The 23,013-nt window shown below is 42.1% G+C and overlaps 1 protein-coding gene across 1 annotated transcript in view; it reads right to left on the reverse strand.

The window, feature by feature from the left end:
• Slmap (Sarcolemma associated protein) overlaps positions 1 to 23,013 on the reverse strand; it is a 203,938-nt gene that overhangs the window by 49,626 nt on the left and 131,299 nt on the right. Inside the window, exons 8-11 of the mRNA XM_080268629.1 lie at positions 22,023 to 22,158; positions 21,317 to 21,578; positions 17,343 to 17,486; positions 12,363 to 12,425 (exon numbers count right to left, since the gene is read on the reverse strand). Of these exons, the coding sequence (XP_080124755.1) occupies positions 12,363 to 12,425; positions 17,343 to 17,486; positions 21,317 to 21,578; positions 22,023 to 22,158 (605 nt within the window). The remainder of the gene's footprint in view (positions 1 to 12,362; positions 12,426 to 17,342; positions 17,487 to 21,316; positions 21,579 to 22,022; positions 22,159 to 23,013) is intronic.

Here is a 23,013-nt window from a genome sequence, read left to right on the forward strand (position 1 = left end):
TACCTTCCTCCCAGGCCAATCTGCACATCTTCCACATCCATTCTACTACTGCTGCCATGTAATATAGTGGATGTTGTGGGTTTGTGGAGGCGGATACCCGCTTCCTTCCCGATTCCGCTGGCGGCAGGTGCCGGCATGTACCTTGAGCAGTAGTTTTGTAGTATTGTGTGGTGTAAACCAGATTTATATATCTTTTTTTCTTGCTGAATATTTTCTATGGAAAGATATAAAATTTCTGGTTTTCGCATAACTTCAACAAGTCATTTTGACTTATTTTCTTCATTTTCCTTTCTTGAAAATACTACGATAAAGTAACTATTCAGCTTCAAAATAATACCCCAATCAGCATCCTATCATAAAAATTGTACCTATTCTGACCGATCAAAGAAAAAGAACGTGACACAAATATGCGGCCGAGACTCATAAAAAGCTTGACTGCGCAATAAAATGTAGAAATAGCCATAATCTATATAACAATGTAAAGGTAACTTAATGAAGTTTTGCATGGTTTAACCCTGATTTATATACCTTTATCTTTTTTTTTTTTTTTCCAAATACAGTATTTTTGTATGGAATTATAAAAAATTTATGGTTGTCGCTTAACTTCAACTCGTCATTATGACAGGAAGAAATCAGTAGGATAGAAGTTGTGGAAGCAATGAAGAAAGTTAAATCGGGGAAAGCCCCAGGAATTGATGGAGTGTGTGGTGAAATGCTGAAGCATGGGGGAGAGATAGTAGTAGAATGGATGTGGAAGATGTGCAGATTGGCCTGGGAGGAAGGTAGAGTCCCGGAGGATTGGAAGTCAGGTATAATTATTCCCTTGTACAAAGGAAAAGGGGAAAAAGAAGTGTGTGGTAATCATAGGGGCATTTGTCTTCTTAGTATAATAGGAAAAGTGTATGGTAGGATACTTATTGACAGAGTTAGAGAAAGAAAAGAAAAATTAGTTGGAGAAGAACAGGGAGGCTTTAGCAAGGGAAGAGCTTGTGTAGATCAGATATTCATTCTTAGATCTTTGGTGGAAAAGTTTCTAGAGAAGGGAAAGAAGTTGTATGCAGCTTTCATGGATTTGGAGAAAGCATATGACAGGGTGGATAGACAAGGATTGTGGAAAGTGTTAAGAATATATGGAGTAGATGGGAAGTTGTTGAATGCTGTGAAGAGTATGTACGATGGTGCGAAGGCTGCAGTGCGTGTGGATGGTGAACTAAGTGAATTTTTCTCTTTGAAAGTTGGTTTGAAACAGGGATGTGTCATGTCTCCATGGTTGTTCAATCTGTACATGGATGGGGTAATAAAAGAGGTACAAGGTAGGGTAGTAGATGTTGGAGTGGCCCTGGTGAGAGAGGATAGTGTTTGGAAACTCTCTATACTGTTGTTTGCAGATGATACTGTGTTGTTGAGTGAAGACGAAGGGGAGCTGCAAGGCTTGGTGGATGAGTTTGAGAGTGTGTAAGAAACGGAATCTAAAGGTGAATGTGGGGAAGAGTAAAGTGATGGTCTTTGAGAGAGGTGAAGTCAGTGAATGTACAGCGAGGTTGGATGGTGAGGAATTGGAAAATGTGAGTACGTTTAAGTACTTGGGTAGTGTGATGAGTAAGGATGGAGGTTTGGAGGGTGAAGTGCTTGAAAGGGTACAGCAGGGAAGAAAGGTTGCTGGTTCTTTGAAAGCAGTGATAAGAAACGGAGGTGAGCATGGAAGTGAAAAAGTTACTACATGACAGTATTGTGATACCAACTCTAACGTATGGAAGTGAAGCTTGGACGTTGTTGGAAGGACACAAGTCAAGAGTGAGAGCAGTGGAAATGAGTTATTTAAGAGGAGCCTGTGGAGTCACATGGAGAGACAGGCTGACGAATGAGGATATAAAGGAGCGTTGTGGTGTTGATGTGGATGTGATAGGAAGCGTTATAAGGAACACACTGAGGTGGTTTGGCCATGTGGAGAGGATGGAGGGTGAAAGACTCACGAAAAGAGTGTATGTGAGTGAGGTGGAGGGGGGAAGACGGAGGGGGAGGCCGAGGATGAGATGGAGGGATGGGGTGGAGAGGTATATGAGAGAGGGGGATGTGAGTTGGGAGCAGGGCAGTGAAATGGCGGGGGACAGGGGCGACTTGGAGGCGATTTGTTTGTGGCCACCCCAAACGGGATTGAGGTGTCTGGCAATAGATAGATAGATAGATAGATCTAATCCTGTGTTGCCCCATGAGATGCATAGAAGCTCAGGGCTAGGCAATTAGGTCCTGACATTAAAAATGACAGTGATCACTCTCACTCATCCCTGAATGGCATTATGTGAGCAATAAACCCCAACCACCCCTTGGATATAAACTTACACAGACTCAATCTGCCTGGAGCGCCTTAAATAGTGGGGAATCAAGGTGCTCCAGCTGGAATGAGTCTGTGATACATAATTGTCAGATGGCAGAATGAATAAAATGTTAAATAACATATGACCTCAGTGTGAATTAGTTAACTCATCTCCATAAAATGGAAAAACATCAGAATTTTATTTTGGCACCCTGAAAATATTTTATCAAGCACAGGGAAACTCCTACAAAGTAAAAGATTAACCAACTGAATCCAGGTGACATCCCTGTTTGTTTATTTTGGCTGCATTCTGGCAGTCTCATGGAAATTAGGAATGGCTTCTTGTCTATCTATCTATCTATCTATTGCCAGACGCCTCAATCCCGTTTGGGGTGGCCACAAACAAATCGCCTCCAAGTCGCCCTGTCCCCCGCCATTTCACTGCCCTGCTCCCAACTCACACCCCCCTCTCTCATATACCTCTCCACCCCATCCCTCCATCTCATCCTCGGTCTCCCCCTCCCTCTTCCACCCTCCACCTTACTCATATACACTCTCTTCGTCAGTCTTCTTGTACTGAAGGGAATTATCAAAACAGTAATGTATCTAGCCCACCCAGTTTGAAAAGCCTATCCACAGCCAAAATACCATCATCAGGAAATGGCATGAATAAAATGAAAAAGACACCCCTGGACTCAGTAAGCTACTCTGACGGACAGTAAAATAGCCACCACTTCAAAATGTTATCATTCTTCTCTCTATTCATCACTCTATCTGTTCCCGAGACTTAATCTATGTTCATGCAGGATGGTGGGGAAAAAATAAATAAATAAAACTATACTCTTTTCACTTCAATGTGGCCTAATATTGTTACCTGTCCATTTTGAATGCAGAGTTTTTGATAGACTGACATTCAAATATGGTGCTAGCCAATGAGACGTGCTATGGAAAAGATACAGAGCCAATGCACTGTCCTTTTCTTCCACTAATCTACATGGAAACATGAAATATGGTACAAAATCTGGGCCAGGTTATAACAAACTACTGTATAGTAATGAGGTACATAAATTAGGAGACTGATTTACAGACTAAAAAAATCCTCTGTCTATTTAAACCCTGCATGGCTACTAAAAGTTACTCTATCACACCTTACAACAACTACTGTACAGTACTTATCACTACTTCTATCTGGAGAGAGATACCTTTATGTGGTGACACTGATAGAACCAGGCAGCTCCCCTGCCTGGTTATACAAAAGTCCACCACCTTCCTCCTATCCCACAAAAGAAGGGTGATGGACTGCAGGAAGAAGGCAGCTTCAGCCTACAGTCCACAAGGTTCATTCAGATTATCCTGGGGCCACAACATCAACAAGAACTATGTCTCACATGTGGGGAAAAAAAAAGAAAAAAAAAAAGCAAGTTTACAAAAATATACTGCAATTACAAAAGTACGGTAACAGCCAATGACAATACAGTAATATTAACCCCTTAAACGCGGATCGTCGCTTTTGCGATGGTTGGCCCAAAGGACAGAACGGCGGATTGTCGCATTTGCGATTTGAGTTAATTTTGAATAACCGCGGGCAAGCAGGCTCCAGCTGGTATTGTCTATCAGTACCGCCACCCGTGAGCTACGTTTAGCACACTTGACCTTTGTACTACTGACCTCGGTTGTTGCCAAGTTTCATTTTTTTTACCCACCCACGCACCGATGCGCGGCCCTCCCTCGTCGTGCGATATGGCAGCGCGCGGACGGCTCATACGTGTCAATCTGCGCCGTCATCTCGCAAGCACTTTCTGCTATTGGGAAACGCTAGTTTCCCCAGTTGTCACACTGTGATTTTTTCGCGCGGTTTGCCCCTGTTTAGCGTCAGTCCACGCAAATCTTCCACGGTGACACCATGTCAAATTCAAGCTCTTCCGAGTCTGTGCCTTCCAGCCCTCCGAAAAAGGGTTTTGTGACCTCAACCCCCTTCAAAACCTTACCAGGAACTGCTAAGGGACTGAGTGACTCTGCAACAGCCAATGAACTATTGAAAGCGTCGATGGATTATGGGAGTGACGTCGGTGTTTGGTCAAGCCTGGCAGAGTCTGACACGCAATCGAGTGCTGAGACTGTGCCAGAAGTGACTGTTTCAGTGCCAAGCACCTCAACAGGCAAGGCTCCTGTGAAAAGGGGCTTGGAATATGGGAAGGGGGCAAAGAGGAAAAGGAGTGGTGACCCCAGTTCACTGCCATTGTCCCCTACGCCACGTCACGCCACCGCCAGCCCGCCACGCACTCCCAGCCCCATTCTCTCGTCCTCCTCTTCAGCTGCCCTGTCTCCTGAGTCTTCAGAGTCGCCTTCACCACCTCGGAAGGGAAGTAGACCTTCAACGTTATGTAGTAGAGGTTTCCGTAGGCCCAGTGTTCGTGGTAGCAGAGCTAGAACTTTGTCCCCTAGTGTAAGGCTAGCTCGTAAGGAAACTCGCACTAGGCAACTCGCCAGTCACGCCACCGCGAGTGACCTTGAACCCTCAGATAATCTCCCCACCACCACCACCACTACACCAACACGACCTAGGACAGCCTCTGCCTCACGCACTGTCTCATCGCCTGCCTCACCCACTCCCACACGACCTGCCTCACCCCCCGCCGCCCCCAGCACCTCCCAGCCTAGGCAGGGCACTCTTGATGCCTTCGTGTGGTCAGAGGGCTCAGATTTTGTGCCGGAAGATCTGCCCTTTGATGACAGTGGGTGTGGAGTTCAGGCTGACTTCCCTGTCGAAGAGGATGGTGAATGCTTGGACTACCTGTTGGCCTTCCTTGACAACGAGGTAATGGAGCAGATTTGTACCGAGACGAACAGGTACGAGGGGCAATCTGCTGCAGTTCGCGAAGGAGAAGGTGAGGCGGCAACGCCATCCACGTCGCGGATGGCAGCATGGGTGCCTCTAACGATCAGGGAACTCTTTGTATTTATTGGGTTGATGTTATTGATGCCCCACAATTGGAAACATAAGCTGGAGGAATACTGGAGTTCAGACTATCTTTGCCCAACACCAATTTTCAATAAATACATGAGCCGCGATCGTTTTAGGCAGCTCATGACTTACCTTCACTTCGCGAACAATGATGAGCCTTCCCGAACTGACCCATTATGGAAAGTGAGGGGAATCCTGAACTTGATCAAGGATAAGTTTACAAGGTTCCTGCGCCCTTTCAAGAAAGTGGTGATTGATGAGTCCTTGGTTTTGTTCAGGGTCCGTCTTCGGTTTGTGCAGTATATTCCAAGCAAACGGCACCGCTTTGGAATCAAGTTTTTCATGCTGTGCGACTGCAAGACGGGGTTCATCTTAGACTTCGTGATTTACACCGCCAGCAATGTCGATTTGGACAAGACTGACCCCCTTGGATTCTCTGGTTCTGTGGTGAAAGTGCTTTTGGAAAAGTACTTTGGCGAGAATCATGTCCTGTATACGGACAATTACTATACAGCTCCTAAACTCGCCAAGTACCTTTCTGAACACAGCGTCGGATCCTGTGGCACTGTCAGGAGCAATAGGGCACACTACCCTGCCTTCCCCGAGGCTGAAAAATCAAAGCGGGGAGACGTGCACCTGAAGAAATCTGACAAGATGCTTGCGATCAGGTGGCATGATAAGAGAGTCGTGAATGTGCTCACCACAGTACACAAGAGGGAAATGCTGGCCACAAGGAAGGTTGACAGAAGGACTGGCGAGCCTGTGATGAAGCCTGATGCTGTCATTGACTACAACGTCAATATGCGGCTGGTGGACAAGTCTGACATGATGATTGGAGAGATAGACTGCCTGAGGAAGAATCGTCGTTGGTACAGGAAGGTGTTCTTGCACTTGACTGATATGTGCATGCTGAACGCCTTCATCCTGTATAAAATCAAGAACAGGAAGCCAGCAAACTACTCTCTCCGAAGATTTTCTAAGACTTGTGTCTACCAGCTGCTTCAGCGTTATGGCCAGGTACTTGCAACAGGTCCCAAACGCCACCCTCAGACACCTCCAGACCGCCTACAGTGTCAGGCCTACCTTCAGCGACACCGCCTGGAGCCACTGCCTGCCACTGCCAAGAGGGGAAAAGCACTGAGGAGGTGTCATGTGTGCAGCCACACTACCAGGCAGGACAGAACCTTTAGGTGCACCTCCTTGCAGTGCAAAGAGTGCAAAATTCCCCTCTGTGCTTACCCGTGTTTCTTTGACTACCACAGCCTGACTAGATTTTGAAAATAAGGGTAAGATTCTTGGAAATAATACTGAGAGTGACAGTGATACTAGTGTTTAGTTTTCTTTTACGTACTGACAGTGACAGTCTGATAAGTGTAAATTAGTGTATGTACTTGTAAAAGCACTGACAGTGACAGTGTTTTTTGGTGTAAATAATTGTACATAGTAATAATATAAGTATTGCGAGTGACAGTCACTCCAGTGTAAGAAGTTGAAAGCATATGTTCCTATTCTATGTTCTGACAGTGACAGTTTGTTGTGTAGAAAATATTATTTTTATAACAATGGACAGTGACACTGATGAATAAGGCAAAAAACGGACAGCTACAGTGAAAGTGAGCGATAGAAATGAAGTGTGAGTGGCCGACCGGAGCGAGAATAAAGTGCCTGCCGTAAGGCTGAATAAACTCGCGCCGCGGTGGTCTTCCTCAGTCCCGATCCACAATACTGACAATGACAGTGATTTTTATGGCCGTAATAGTGACAAGCGAACGTTTGCGAAGTACTATGATGGAAAATAATGTAGTATACGTGTTTTTAGCCGTGAAAAGGCAAATGTGTCAATAGTGACGGGAAGGTCGCCGCCGCGCTGCATGTCGGCCGTGCGCTCCGTTCATTTTAGCCTTATTTTCAGTGCTTATTGTACAAATACGGATTCCAAACAACCTGTACACTGTTGTATAAAGTGTACTGTGACAGATTGAGGCTGTGGTAGAAAGAAAACCGGGTTTCTGGAGGTGTGAAAGTGAAGACTTTGTTACTCAACTTTGCAAGTCTTCACAAGTCCTTTGGTAGTCCTCGAAGGCTCAACATGTGTCTCAGGAGAAAGCTGAATGTAAGTACTATATGCCATAAAAATTTTAATGCTCTAGGGTTAATCTCTGATTTTTGGCAAATATTTTCCCACAGGTACTCAGACTCCGCTACAACCCCGCCACAGCGGGGGGATCGGCCGTACACAGCCGCGTTTTAGGGGTTAATACAGTATATGTAATAGCAGACAAAATAATGACAGTATTAACAACATCGATACTTTTAATAATAATAATAATAATAAACTCATCACCCTATCATCCAATCCTTTACTGCCCCACTAGGAGTGTAGGGCTTGGGGCTAAATAATAAAAGTAATTAAGAAATAGTAATAGTAATAATAATAATAATAATAATAATAATAATAATAATAAATTATGTTAAATATCATTGTTCTTCCCACTACAAAATACCAACACAAATTTTTTTTTTTAATTGCATTCCTTATCACATGACAGCAAATGCACCTTCATCAACAAATTTGCTAATTTACCATGCAGCAGCGAGCATTAAGACAAGGCTAATTATGCCAGAGAGGAATGATGCACAGGTGGTTAGTTAGTGCAGGAAGTACAAACCATGCCTTGGTAAAGTGGTTGTTATGTGAAGACCAAGTAGTTTAGAGAGAGAGAGAGAATTGAGGGCAAGTTGTTTAGAGCGACCAACAAACTCAGTGAACAGAGATGATGGCCCTTTAGTTTACTCGTGCTGCTACCACATGATTTTATTCAGCTTAAGAAAGGCCTCTCTTACTGACGGGGTTGATTAATGCTATAACCCCTCCAGTTCAGGGTCTGTCGGCTGAATAAAACTGTCAGGAGATGGCAAGAATACAGTGAAAAAGCTGTCTCCCGAATCCTCAGGTTTACCCCTTCACTATAATAGAGTAAACAAAATTCTCACAGTAAATCCGGGATGAGTTCCAAATTGTCACAACTTTTCTACACCTTCTATTATTATATTAATAATAATAATAATACAGTAACAATAATAATAATAATAACTTCTCATGGGGCAACGTAGAATTGGATGATGATGGATAATAATAATAATTATATCACTGTTATTAACGATGGCAAGAAAAAACACAATGTCACTGCGGTGATGGGGTTCACAAGAGGAGATTGCAGTGAGAGACTGGAACAACGTATATCTCAAAGCCATAGATATTTCTCTTATTCTCATAATTAAGCCTTAAAACAGGGATAATTAGCTTAATAATTAGTTTCACCTGATTATTAAAACACTTGAATAATTAAGATATAATTATTATAAGGTTGTGGAAACAGGTGAGGAACTTGGGAGGCAAGAAACAGAGGATATAGACTGGAGGAAGAGGAGGAGGAAAAAAGGGGAGAGATGGAGGAAAGGGAGGGGGGGAGAAAGAAAGAGTGTGGACAATGTAATTTTGAGGTAAGGTGCAGTGATGGGAGAAAAGGAACAGATAGAGGGTGGTGTTCTAAGCAGCTTTAGAGATTTCTTAACACCACCTCCTTAACAATTTATTCTGCACAATACATCTCAACATGATCTTGTATGATGTTGCTGCAAATTACCGGTATGTTGACATATGACATAAAGTACAAATAAGAACGTCTGAGTGTAATATGCAAAAATAAATAAGTGATAAACAGGTGGTATGAAGCCCAGGTCATTTAGAACATGGTCCACAGAGGGACAAGTGCAGTGATTGGTGGAGAGCCGGAGGGGGGAAGAAGAGAGGGAGGCAGGCCTGGAGAGAAAGATATCAGAGTGCAGAACTGTGGAGGTAAAGAAAGGAGTTAACCCACTGAACCCATGGATATCTTTCATATTCTTGCCCTCTCCTAAAAAGTTTTCAGCTTAGGATCTTCAGACTGGAGGGGTTATATACAGCTTTGGTAAATGCCACTGGGTATAGGAGGCTTTCCAAAACTGCATAAAGAAGCTTGGTTGCTGTTTATGTATACAGACTTTCTGGGCATTTCCTGATGTCAAACAGATACCTGACACTAAGTAAGCTCTGTCACCAATGCTCTATAGCCCTTTATAGCCCTTTCAGCCCTAGGAGTTTCCTGTTGCTCAATTAAACTCTTCAGCAGTAGCCTGAATATAATAGTCAAGACAATGGGTCTGCAAGAGGATTGAGGTGGGAAGGATATCTCTTCATAATGACCAATGTATACGGACAGTGGATATTATGTAGCCATTTGAGCAGACACAACATTCAACCCTGAACTACTGCCACTAGTACACAATAAATGTAATCATGAATTTGCTTATGGTTTTTGTTCCTATATGAAGCATCCATTCTGTTTGCAGAATTCATGAACAATATTATATTATTACTGCTAGAATCAGATTAACATGAATATTATTCAAATGTAACCCCTAATAATAATTTGAAAAGTGAATGTTAAAATGCATTTATAAACTTGTCAAGCAGAAAAATTAACTGACTACTTTTTAACCCCTTAACCACGGGGCGTCACTTTCGTGACACTCAGGAGCAATGGATCATACCGCAGGGCGTCACTTTTGCGATTCTGTGTTATTTTGAATTCCCCCGGGCTTTCAAGTGGTGGCTTGTATCATCTATCAGTACTGCCGGTGTCCAGCAAGAGTCAGCACTCCTAATCTCATCTGTACTCCCATCCATTGTTGACAATTTAGCTATTTATCCCCGTTCTTGACTCCCCTCCCTACCTCCCCTCCATTACCCTCTCCTCTCACCTGCCCGGCAGCGCTGCGCTAAGCAAATCTTCCCCGGAATTTTCCACTGATTTCATTCATTGAAAAAAGCCCTATGCCCTATTCTTATACAAAATAATATATACCAAAAAAAAATAAGGTAACTGATAGTGCCATACACCTGGAGTTGGCTAATTATCACCTGGCAACACCCCACATGCACTTGTTCGCTAATTTTCCCAGATAATTTCCCCTTGAAATATACCGTATAATCTATTCTCGTAATAAAAATATATATAAGAAAGGAAGGGAGAAGCCTAAGTGATAATTACATTCACCTGGAACTACCTAATTTCCTGCCAATCATTTCACAGCATATAAATTAGCAGCTGTCACCTCGCTGACGTTGTCAACCCTTGGGGGCCCCATATCCGCCTCGTCATTTAGTTCAGTGTTGTTTCTTGAGATGAAAGCATGTAGCACTCGCGCCCCTCCATTTCTGCCGCTTCTAGAGGGCCCTATGACCTCTACCCCTACTAAACCTCGTGTGGGAAGGTAAAGGACTAAATGATGCTGCTATGGAGCGTGAAATGGCTAATTTATCCATGATAATGATGGACATTGACTACAATCTTTCTGGTGAATCGTGTGATGAGCCAGTGGAGGAAATGGTGATAAACTACGAGTGCTTCAGTGAGTCAAATGGCCACCCCTTACGGGATTATGGTGTCTGGCTATAGATAGATAGATAGATAGCTTCAGTGTCCCAAGTTCATCCTGCCTCCAAGGGAAAGGAGCCCTTATTTACTGGAAGTGACAGTGTATAACATAGTGTAAATAAAATAGAAATGTAAATAATTATTAAAATAAGAATATGAGTACAAATACTTCGAGTAATGACAGTCAAAGCTTTGCTCTCTACGTTAGTTTATTGAACGAGAATGAAAGTAAACTACTATTACTGAAGGAAACTTATGGATAAATACTGTATATATATATATATAAGTGTAATAAAGTGTAATAAAGTGGTAGGTGGTGGCGACCATCATCCACTCACTTGATGTAGTGCTGCCTACTTCTTCCTTAGCCTTTATCATTCATTTTCTGTGCCTGCCCTCCTCTCTTCCTATTTCTCCCATCTTTCTTGTCACTTCTTATTGCTTTTCTTTCCTTTACAGGTGGCTTTACATTGAGTGACAAGCCAAATGGTTTCCTGTAAGCCAGGAAACCATTTACAACGCTGGGTGGTACCCATATACTGTAACCAAACCCTACGTGCTCCCTACGTGTCAGCAAGTGGGTTGGTGGAGGGTTAGTGCCCCTCCCCGTAAAACAAATAACTCAAAGTCAAATGGCCACCCCTTACGGGATTATGGCATCTGGCAATAGATAGATAGATAGATAGTAATAAAGTAATAAGAATATAAAGTGTGAGTGTGTTTATGAATATATACCAGCAGGGAACAAGCGCAAGTGGGAAGCTCTTACACGCTCGTAATTTTCATTGCTTTCACAGTATTTTTTTTTTTTTTGGTGTATGAATTCCAAACTATTTGAAAATTATAGAATAGTGTTTCTAGTGATAATATCAAGATGTGGTAATCCGACTACAGGGTGTCGGAGACTTTGTTACCCAACTTCAGAAGTCTCCACAAGTCATACGGTACTTGACGAAGGCTCAACAAACATCCCAGGAGAAAGCCAAAGGTATGTTGCCATATGCATATGTAATTATAATATTCTAGGAATAATAACTGATTTTTGGCAAATATTTTTACAAAGTCTGTCGGAGAACGAATATTCTCACGGGACAGGCAAGGAGTGCCAAAACAACCTAGTAGTTTAGGGGTTAAGGAGTAACATTAATTAACAGACCCAACCATAGAACAGAGGTGGTTGCAGCTGGTTAACTGTGAGAGTTTAGAGAATACAAGGTTCAGAGTGGCGTAAGAAAAAAGAGAGAGGAAAGAGCGAGAATGGGAGGAAAGAGTACATCATTAAGATGGAAAGAAATAGGAGGGAGGAAAACAAGAGACGGGGATGAAAGGGTGCACAATCAGGTAGGAAAATGAATGGAAGTAAGGGGTAGATAACCAGGGAGAGGTGAAAGAAGATGGAAGGGAGATAAAAGCAAATGGGAGGAAGGGGTTGATAACTATGGGGAAAAAAAAAAAAAAAAAAAAAAAAAAAAAAAAAAAAAAGAGGAGTCAATAACTTGGGAGAAGTGAAAAAGGATGGCCATGGACAAGAAAGAGAAATGCAGGAGGAGGCAGGTAACTAGCAAGAAGAGAAAGATAAAGGGGGAGGGTAGAGATAACTCACCGTGGAGGCGTGCACGTGTGGTGAGGCAGGCAGCCTCCGCACTGTCTGCCACCGCTGCCTCATCTACGGTAGAGGGACATCACACTGTCAACACCACACATCATGCTCCACCCTTACACCTCACCTTGCTTTGCTTCACACCTTGCCACACCTCACACCAAACCAACAACACCACACTCCATGCTTTTCCTTACACTTCATTCTGCATCATCTTACAGCTCACACTACATCCTCTTTCACTTCACAATTCAAATCTTAACTCACTTGACAATTCATGTCTCACTCTTCACACCTCATGTGTCACTTCACACACTGCCTCACCTCAAGCTTGCTACCCGATCTCCCATGTTATACTCTTAACTAGTGCTTTCCACATGTCATTTCACACTACAGCATAATGGTGAACAACTCTCCATTGTCCTTATCTTTCATTAATAGGAAAAATTATCATAGTCATTGTATTTATTTAAATTTAAAAACCAGTGACCATGCTAGCATGTGTAGTCCTATCATCTGATGACCTTCTATGTGTTTATTGAAATCTTGATCCCTTTTCTTGCTCACTCCCCTAGGCTAGATGTTTCCACACCAGATTTCAACCTACTGTTACATACAAACTCAAAAGCCATAGTGGTAGGTGGGGATGCCCATCAGACACTCACCTATGTAGTGCTGCCTTTAGGTGACTTTCCACCTAATGACAAGCCTAATGGTTTCCTGTAACTGAGAAATCTTTTATAAAACTGGGTGGTAACCATATAACTAAATAATGAGGGAAATGGCATCCATGCAGGAACCAAACCTTGACACTTTTTCCCAAGCCTTGCAGTGGCAGAGCACTGTTTACTGCAAGAGAACACTGGTTCACTGAGTGGGATGGCCTTACAGGAGGGATTGCTTCCCTGCAACTAATGGTCTGCTCGTTCAAACAGACTGGGATTACTGAACAACAACAACCTCAAAAATCCCATAACATCTACTTCTGTCTCCTTTCCTCTGTACTCATTTGTACTTGCCACCTCACACATCTTCAGCCTCACACACTTCCAACCTCACACCTCTGTCTTACCAACCATCATTTGCTTTCATCACACACACCATTGTAAAGCCTATGTACTTCACCTGTCATCCTCACATAAAGGAAGTAAAGTATATTAATATTTGACATATACACAGATGCATTAGTTAAAACAGCCATGAGGGGTCACACACACAGTTGGAACACTCATGAATGTAAGTACATGTACTCGTATGTGTGCTACGGGGCAGTCAGTTACACTCTTTCATCAGATGACGTACTTTACATATTCTTCTTATTGCTACCAGATTTCATTCAACTGAGGGTGAACCTCATTTAGCACAGGGATTAGTGACTGATGTCTCTTACCCCTCCAGTTTCAGAAGTCTTTCCAAAGATGATTAAAATCATCTGACGCCAACAATACAACATACAACAGATCATCAGAGTGAAATGGTCAGTATTACATATTAGGTAAGTGTATATAACAGGGAATGGAATGAAAAGTACTCAACAATGGAGAGATAATATGAAGACAAGAGGAGATGAGGTGCATAGTAGGAACTCTTTTAACCCCCTGAATGCCATGTGCAGAGTGGACCACATATTATACAACCTAATTCTTGTGAGTTGTGTAGATAGCTCATTCAGCATTACCAATGTCTACCCTGCATCATTTTCTGCCTCCCAAAACCCTTCTCATTTTTACACTATCTGCTTTCATCCATTCACAGACTGCATATTTAACTAGAATTTTCTTGAACTGGACAAAATATTTGCACACCTCACACCAACAGACTGAGCCAACCTCAGAACACATGGGAACTGGGATGTATAATACACAGACCACTCTTTACATTTATTTAATTCTTGTTCTCTCCTGGCCATTTCATCCAGCTTAGGTACGACCATTCGAACCAGAGGGTTAGATACAGTTCAAAATAACCCCTTTCCTACACTGGGACTTCCTATGCTGAATGAAACCATCTGGTAGCAACAAGAATAAAACATAAATGATGTCCTTGGGCTAATGGGGTTAAACACACTGCACAACGGTTATTATTACAAGGATACATAATATTTTAAAGGAAAGACTGGGAACATCAAAGATACAGAAATGGAGGGAATTTTATCAGACTAAGGGCCTTACTATAAAAACTGAGGTGAACCATGAACATGGCCATAAAAAACTAGGGGCCTACTAACAACTTTGCACACTCAGTTTTAATAACACAGCCATTTGTTGTTCACCGTTCACTGTTGAATGTCAAAGGTACATGAAGTTATTGTTTTCCTTTAGACAATAGGAGTAAGATTCTCACTGGTTAAATTAAGGGTTTGGATATGGACCTACTGCTTTTTATCACAGTATTTGTTACCAACAGCCATTCATATTCAGCTTAGAAGAGACCTTGTGCAGTGACGGGGTTAACTCTCTCGGGCTCCTATGACACTTAACTAAATGGAATCATCTGGCATAAAATGGAATAATATAATGGAATCATTTGGCATAAAGTGGACTAATATACTAGCATTCCTCTGACCATCAACGAGCTGCTAGTACTAGTATTAAGACACTAAGCTTATTGCATCACACTCAGTTGAATATCATCATCTATTATTAGTTGCAATGGAGTATTTGAGTTGTACTGATCAAGGGAAAGTTAACTTGAATTGTTTCTAACCCCTTCACCAATAAAGAGCCTTCCTAAGCTGAATGAAATATAGTAGTCTGATGGTAGCAATGATTATGAGATTGTTGTCCCAAAAAGATAAATACAGCAACACATCTCATCCAGAAAAGGGAAAGGAATATAAAAAATTAGAAGCAGCTATCATTCACGAGACCAATGACATGACAAACATACCTATTCACACACCACTCACACCATTAATATTCTGGATCAATTTACCATCACTCTATCCCAATATCCTACTATTAAATTGGAATGGGAAGGGGAAAAAAAAAAAAGGAGAAACTATCACCAGAGAAAGACCAGTGAAACAGACAATGCTGTACATCCATTCATTTCGCAAACATGCATTCATCTTCCTGCACCATCCATCATCATTTTACCCCAATATTCAAATACTACAATGGGAGGGGTAGGATTATAATTGGAAAAAATGAAAACACATTAGTAGATGAATCTACCAACACAGAGATACCAGTGAAATGAGTCATATGTACACTCACTCACCATTCATCCCTATAAAAACAATCCTCTTTGCATCATCCATCACCATTTTATCCTAATACCCCACTATTATAATGAAATGGATAGGACTCATAATACTGTAAGATGAGGAAATACCAAAGTAAGAGAAGCTACAGTGGCCATATATTCATTCATTCATCACTCATGCCTTCAAAGTTCTCTACTCCACTGTTCACTACTACCAAAATTCAAACAATCTATTGATAGAGAAAACTTTTTAGTTAGGAATTCACTGCAATGCTGTAACTTCCTTCCTATGATGACATTTTTCTATTTTTGTTTAACAACCATCAGATGATTTTATTCAACTTGGGAGGGACTTTTGGACTGGATGGGTTAATGAAGGAACAATCAGCACAAAATGTCTCTCTCACAAGTTAAACAGTATCACCATGTGATAGCCAAACTGATATAAATAGTCATCATTGCTGAAAGGCTAATAATTACAACAATTACCTAAAAATTAACCCCTTCAATCTGATGAAATTTTCATTTTATTTTTGTTGTTTCAAGAAGATTTCATTTCAGCCCTGAAAAGACTTCCTCAAATAGAGGGATTTGATACTGCCTTTGCTAACCCCCACAGCAACTAGGATTATCGTTTAAATAGAAAAAAAGCACCTGGATACAGCAAGAATAAAATCAAAAGTATTTCATCAGACTGAAAGGGTTAAAACAAGGCTTTGAATAAGATGGCACTAAGCTTCAAAATCAACAGAGAGTTACAGTACTTAGTTGGAAGGAACTGCAACACTAACAGAAATGTTAATACTGTACTGAAGACTGACTGACAGCAAAAGATGGGTTACTCTAATGAACTACAGTAAATCAAGCATTCCACCCAGTATCTTAGGGTGAGAAAACCAAACCAAATGCATCCTCACAGGCATGAGGAAATATGTAATCATTAAGATGACAAGCACACACACATACATACACACTCGCACTGCTAAACATAAACGTCAAGAAATGTGAGGTGTCAGAAAATTCTCTGTGCAACATACTGGAGGTGTGGCAGCATAAATGTAGTAAAGCGTGGTGTGAGTATGGTAGTGCATAGTATTGCTGTGTGAGGTGTGCTAGTCTGTAGTATGGCTGTATAAGGTATGACAGTGTGCAGTGTGTGGTGTGAGAATGTGATAATGTGATGTGGTTGTGTATGGTCTGAAAATGTTAAGTGTTTGGTGTGGTAGTGTGGAGTGTGAGGTTTAGTAGTGAGATGCAGCTGTGTGTGGTGTAAGGTGTGGCACTGTGTGGTGTAAGGTGTGGTACTGTGTGGTGTAATGTGTGGCACTGTGTGATGTAAGGTGTGGCACTGTGTGGTGTAATGTGTGATTTAAGGTGGTTGTGTGTGATGGGGCTGTGTGCAGTGTGGCAGTGTGAAATGTGGAACTGTCTTCAACTGCATAGTGAATTTTTCAACACCCTATATAAGATTCTTTACTTTCAAGGGTCTTCCACGTTAAACTCTGCTTCCATGCTTGAAGACAACATTGAATATGATGCAAATTACAGTATACTCAATACAATATATTGCTTTAATATCCTCCATTTTACAATACCTTTAAATTACTTGAAAAATATCAATATTCTCAATGAGAAACTTACTGATCCTTCACAAGACTTCTCCAGGCATTTATTTATTTTTTCTTGGGTATGGACAAGAAAATTTAGTTATTCCAGAATAAACAGACACAAACACAGCCATACACACAAATGTGAATTTATCATCAGTGTACATACGCTTGAGCTGTGAGACATTATCCTGTGCCTGTCTGAGCTGGTCCTGAGCGTGGTGGAGGCGCGCTCTCAGTGTGTGAATCTCACGTTGACTGGCCTCCAAGGCTGAACGCAACTCACCTGGCTCCAGGCCTTCTAGTTCAAGGTCTGTGGGTTAAGACAGCAAGCTATAGCATGTCTGTTTTACCTTGACAAACATCCCGAACTCCTTTCTGGTCAATTGATGGCCAAATGTTGTCAGACTTTTAACTTGACAAAAATCTTGAACCCATTTTACGTCAACTGATGGCCAAGTGTGGTCAAACTGGATGGCTGACTTAACAAGTAACCAAGGAGACTCATTCCTATCTCATAACTATGGTTCATCAAATTTCACACAACAACAACTTAGTATTTAATTTGTGGCACTGGCTCATTTCCATCAGGTAAAAACAATTAGGCTATGGGAGTCAACACAACAATTATATAAACACATCAGCATCATAACCCCTTATCACAAAGAAAAATGGGATAGGCAGGATGCAAAATGATCAACAGAAGAATATCTGAACTCAATTAAGCCCGAAAGAAGTATACCTCGTCTAACCTGCCTCAGTTCAATCTGACCAGACTTTGCCAAGCAGCCAAGCCCAACCCAATCTAACCCAACTGAACAGAATTAAACTAAATGGAAATGAACCCAACCCAACTCAGTCTAACTGAATCAAACTGAAATTAGCCAAAACTAACCAAACCAAGACCCTTAGAAACTCACTGGTGAACAAATCTACCACATCCTGACCCAAGCTAACCTAAACTGAGCTGTACCTATCCCATTCTAACCTAACTTGTCCAACCAAAGTCCCTAAAACTCACTAGTAAGTTTCTTGATGGTGCAAACATTAGTATTGCCACTGATGCCCCTGTTGTTCCTGTCTCACCATTCTGAATGTTCTCATACTTGGCCCTGGGTATGTTGGGCTAACTGTTGGTGAAGTTCCTATCCTTCATCAGTCCAATAACCCAACCAAACCCTACACAAGCCTAACACATCTGAACACAATTGAAACCTGACTGAACCCAACTTAAATGAACCTAGCCAGGCTAGCCTAATCCAACCAACCAAACCAATTCCATTTCAACCTACCTCAACACAATAATAACTAAATTGGGTAAACATTGGTTGTCTAGACATTGCTACTCCTCACCCTGCCCTAGGGTGGGAAAGGAGGTCCGGATGATGATGATAACAAAAATAAAATTTCATTCTACCAAACGCAATGTTGCCCCATGAGGTGTAAAGAAGCCCCGGCCTAGGCAAGTTGGTCCTGACATTTAAGATGAGAGTGACCAACCTTACTTATCCCTGAGTGGCATTATGTGAGCAGTAAACCCCAACCACCCCTTAGATATCAACCTGCACCAGCTCAATCTGATTTTAGCGCCTTAACTGCCCACTAAACCACCAGCCGCCATAATTTGTTTATATGGTTACCACCCAGCATAGTAAATGGTTTCCTGGTGTACAGGAAACCATTTGGTTTGTCACTCAGTGTTGAGTCACCTGTAGAAAGAAGGAAGAGGAAAGAATGAAGGAAGGAAAGACAGAAGAGGAAGGATGACAGAAATAATAATAATAATAATAATAATAATAATAATCTGGTCTTTTGTTTCTCAAAAGAAGGATGAGAGGAAAGGGCAGGCACCTGAGGGCAGCACTACATCGAGTGAGTGGATGGTGAGAGTCCCCACCACAATAATAATAATAATAATAATAATAATAATAATAATAAGTGAATGAAGTATTGCCAAGCAATACAAAGTCCCCTACTGGATGATAACCATACATATAGCTACCGCAAATTGACTTATGACCTCCCCCCACAAGGTATTAAAAAACACAGAAATCATAGTACAGTATATCACAATGTTTGTTCATGAAATGCCATTCATTAATATGAAATCATGTTTCCTTTGTTTTTCAGGACAAGTTGGATGCGTTTTGGCACGGAATCACTTAGATCTCTAAAGTAATCTAAGGACATTTCTTTGCACCTAACATTTGTCAGTTGAGTCTTGAGGTTGTCCAGACTGGATGTCTTCTTCTCTGCCATGATTTTCTTCATCTTTGCCCAGCAGTTTTTTATTGGATTTAGATCCGGACTGTTGCCAGGCCATTCAAGGACCTCAATCCGATTATCCTGATGCCATTTTGTCACCTTTCTTGACTTGTGACATGGAGCTGAATCGTGCATGAAAAAGTCGCACCCATGAATAGCAAAAAAGTTTAACAAATGATCTTTCACAACTTGAATGTACTGGCCACCATTCATCAACAAGTTTTTAGGAAGAAAGTAGAGGCCTCCCCTTCCCATCTCACCTGAGAAACACCCCTGATTGTGGGTGCTTAACAGTCATCATCATGTAAGGAGGGTCATATCGACTATGGGAGGTAGGGTGACGAACCATGGCAGAACGCACCTGGAACACTTGAAATGTGCTTTCATCAGAAAGCATAATTTTTCTCCACTCATCCGATGTCCAGTGTGCATACTTCTTGGCAAACTGAATGCGCTGCATCTTCATGCGGTCAGTGAGAAGCGGTTTCTTTGCTGCAATGCGGCTTGGCAAACCCAGCTCCTTCTGCACGTGGTGTTGGATAGTTCGAACTGAGATGTAACACCTGGGGATGCATTCTCTTCAATTCTGCTGCTGTCAGTTGAGGATTCTTGATTACTTCCCTCCTCAGAAGCGTATCTGTACCTCTGGAAGTCGTCCTCTTCTTTCCACCGCCATGCTTGTGCTCTGGTATGACATCAGGTGGCTGGAGGAAGAATCTTCACGATGGTTGACATTGCGCGTCCAGTATGTTCACAAATCGTGCTGATAGGGACATTATCCTGCCTCCATGCAATGATACGGACCCTCTCATCCCTTGAGCAGTACTTTCCAGGCATGACAACTTGACTCTAGGAAAATAACAGGGCAAACAGTAATGCATATGAAAAAAAGAGGGAGGTGCCAGCTCGGAGTGATGGGAACATATACTCCCACTCTCGCTTTTGGGCAAGTACTGACGTGCTGAGTGTTTCACCACCTCCCGCCAACACCAGAGGAGTTGCCTGTTACTTCTTGCCCAAAAAATTCACTTGGTAGAGGTGAAAACACAAAGCAAAGACAGACAACTCTCCCATAGCAATTCTGTGTGTAGGTCCTAAGTCAATTTGCGGTGGGTATATATAATTGACCTTGGGAGTAGATGGCTAGCTGTTCTGCGCAACACACCGTCATGGTATGGGGAACAATTGTGTGAAGTTATATCAAAATCTGTCCATGCATGTGGAAGTTACAGAGAGAAAATTAATGTAGGCGTGGCTGTTAAGTATGACAGCACCTGACCTTGTTTGAGCCCCAAGTATAACCTTGACTTTGAGAGCAGATGGCTGATTGTTGCGTGCAACACACCATCATGGTATAGGGAACAACTGTGTGAAGTTATATCAAAATCTGTTCATTCATGTGGAAATTACACAGTGGACATGAAATTGTGGATGGACTGATGGAACCGCACAAACCTATAGTCCCAAACTGTTTTGACCGGTACAGGATTAATAATTATAATAATAATAATTATCATCATCATCATCACACATCCTAACCTCCCACACCACAATGAGCTAAGGTAGTGTTCACAGAGCAAGAAAACACCTCACAGAGGGAGAACTATCAAAAGTCCACCTAAGTGCATCTGCTGCACTCACATTCATTCACCATTCAAACCTCCACAATCCTGACTCCACCTCACAGTAATAAACAACCACACTTACATACTTCACATTAAACATCAGCCAGCCATCCAAAGACTATGACGTCACGTGAAAAAAATGGAGGCCAAATCTTTGTCAAACACTCTTCCATACAAAACTTTTCAACTCTGATCTATTGTCAGTTCTCTAGCCTCTTAAAATTCATTAAACAATCAAAACCTCAAAACTCACTGGTATGTTCCTTGTTGGTACGAATAATAGCACTGCCACCACCAATGCCACTGTTGTTGCTGATCTCGCCATTCTTGATATTCTCATACTTGGCCTTCAGTGCGCTGAGCTGCTCCTTGGTGAAGTCCCCTTCAGCTGCCAGACTCTCCAGCCGTGCCATCAACTTCGACTCCTCCCCAGCCCTCTCTGCTAGCTTGGCCTCAAGTTCCTTCACTTCCTGCTCATGACTTTCCGCTGCCTCACGTGCCTCCTCTTCGGCTTGCTGTGGGGATTAGGGGTATATCATCACCATCACCAACATTATTGACTTCATGCCTGTTTGTCATGTAGCATAGGTCAAATAAGTTAAACAAACAGAACTTAATCACCAAACGGAACTAATGCACCTTACTCTCTTTTGTGTCAGCCCTCTAGTAATACCTCTAAATGTGAGGATGTGAAAAAACAGAGGACAGGAGGTGAGTAGTACAGTGAGTTGTATTTTGTGATGGTACATTGTACTGGAGGAGAGAAGGGTGATGGCCACAACACAGTTGCTATGCTGAGAACTCATGTGTCTATGGGAAGGACAGTTTCTGTGGAATAAATATCTCATAGGGGTTCATGAAGCATGGTGCTTGATTGCGGGTTTTGGAAGGCTGTAGTGGCTATGTGTTTGTATATATGTTATGCAGCGATACTTCTACATAGCAAATGTGTTACAAACCTTGAGCTTGTCTGTGAGCTGTGCCACTTGGTCATTGTGTGCTGCCTGCTGTTCCAGTAGGTGAGCCAGCTCTCTCTGCGCCCCCTCACACACACTACGCATGTGGGACACCTCAGACTCAGAACTGCTCACACTCCTACATAACACATGCATAATTATTAAACTACAGTACTAACACCACTGTCATGATTATCTTCACTATCATCACAATCTCTTTTTTCCACCCCCATATGGCAGAATATATAATTTCTAGCCTATTCTTGCTGCTAAATACACTGCTTCCCTCCCTCCCTCTGCTCTTCATCATAATCTCTAAATTGTGGAATCGTATGTTTTTTCTGTTAGCTGCTGAAGAGAGTCCGAGCCAGGCCAAAATTATTGTGTCCTTACAATACACACAGCTTCACCATGTAGGTATAACATTCCATTCGAACAATTTATGATATGGTAAAATTAACAATGACAAATTTTATTCAACTTGGGAGATTCCATATACCAAAGTTAAACATATTACACCACGTTCTGTAGCTTCACATAAACATATCCAACAGAGTCAATCAGGATGCTGTTACGTTAAAGAGGGGTGCCAAATCCCTGACCATGCGCTTCTTCTCACAATATTCATCCAGCCAGCTTGATCTCTTGTCAGTCCCCTAGCATCACCAACTTCCAAACCTCTCTTCCTCACATACTCATCCACCTTAACCCTCTACCTTCTGCTTGGCCTACCTCACCTCCTTCCTCCTTCAAATTCACTCAGATATACCTTTTTCACCACGCTATTGTTATCCATTCTCTCCACCTGACCATATCACCTCAGTATGCTCTCTTTGATTCTAGCGTCCACAGACTTCCTCACTCCACATCTTTCACGAATCACATTATTTTGTATCCTATCCACTCTCTGTACTCCACATACATTCCTCAGCAGTCCCATCTCCACTGCTCTCACTCTTGACATTTCATTTTCATGCCACACTGTAGCCTCACA

Source organism: Coenobita brevimanus, chromosome 28, assembly GCF_032717465.1.
Source record: "Coenobita brevimanus isolate Jiangsu-jjx chromosome 28, ASM3271746v2, whole genome shotgun sequence".
Lineage (NCBI taxonomy): Eukaryota > Metazoa > Arthropoda > Malacostraca > Decapoda > Coenobitidae > Coenobita > Coenobita brevimanus.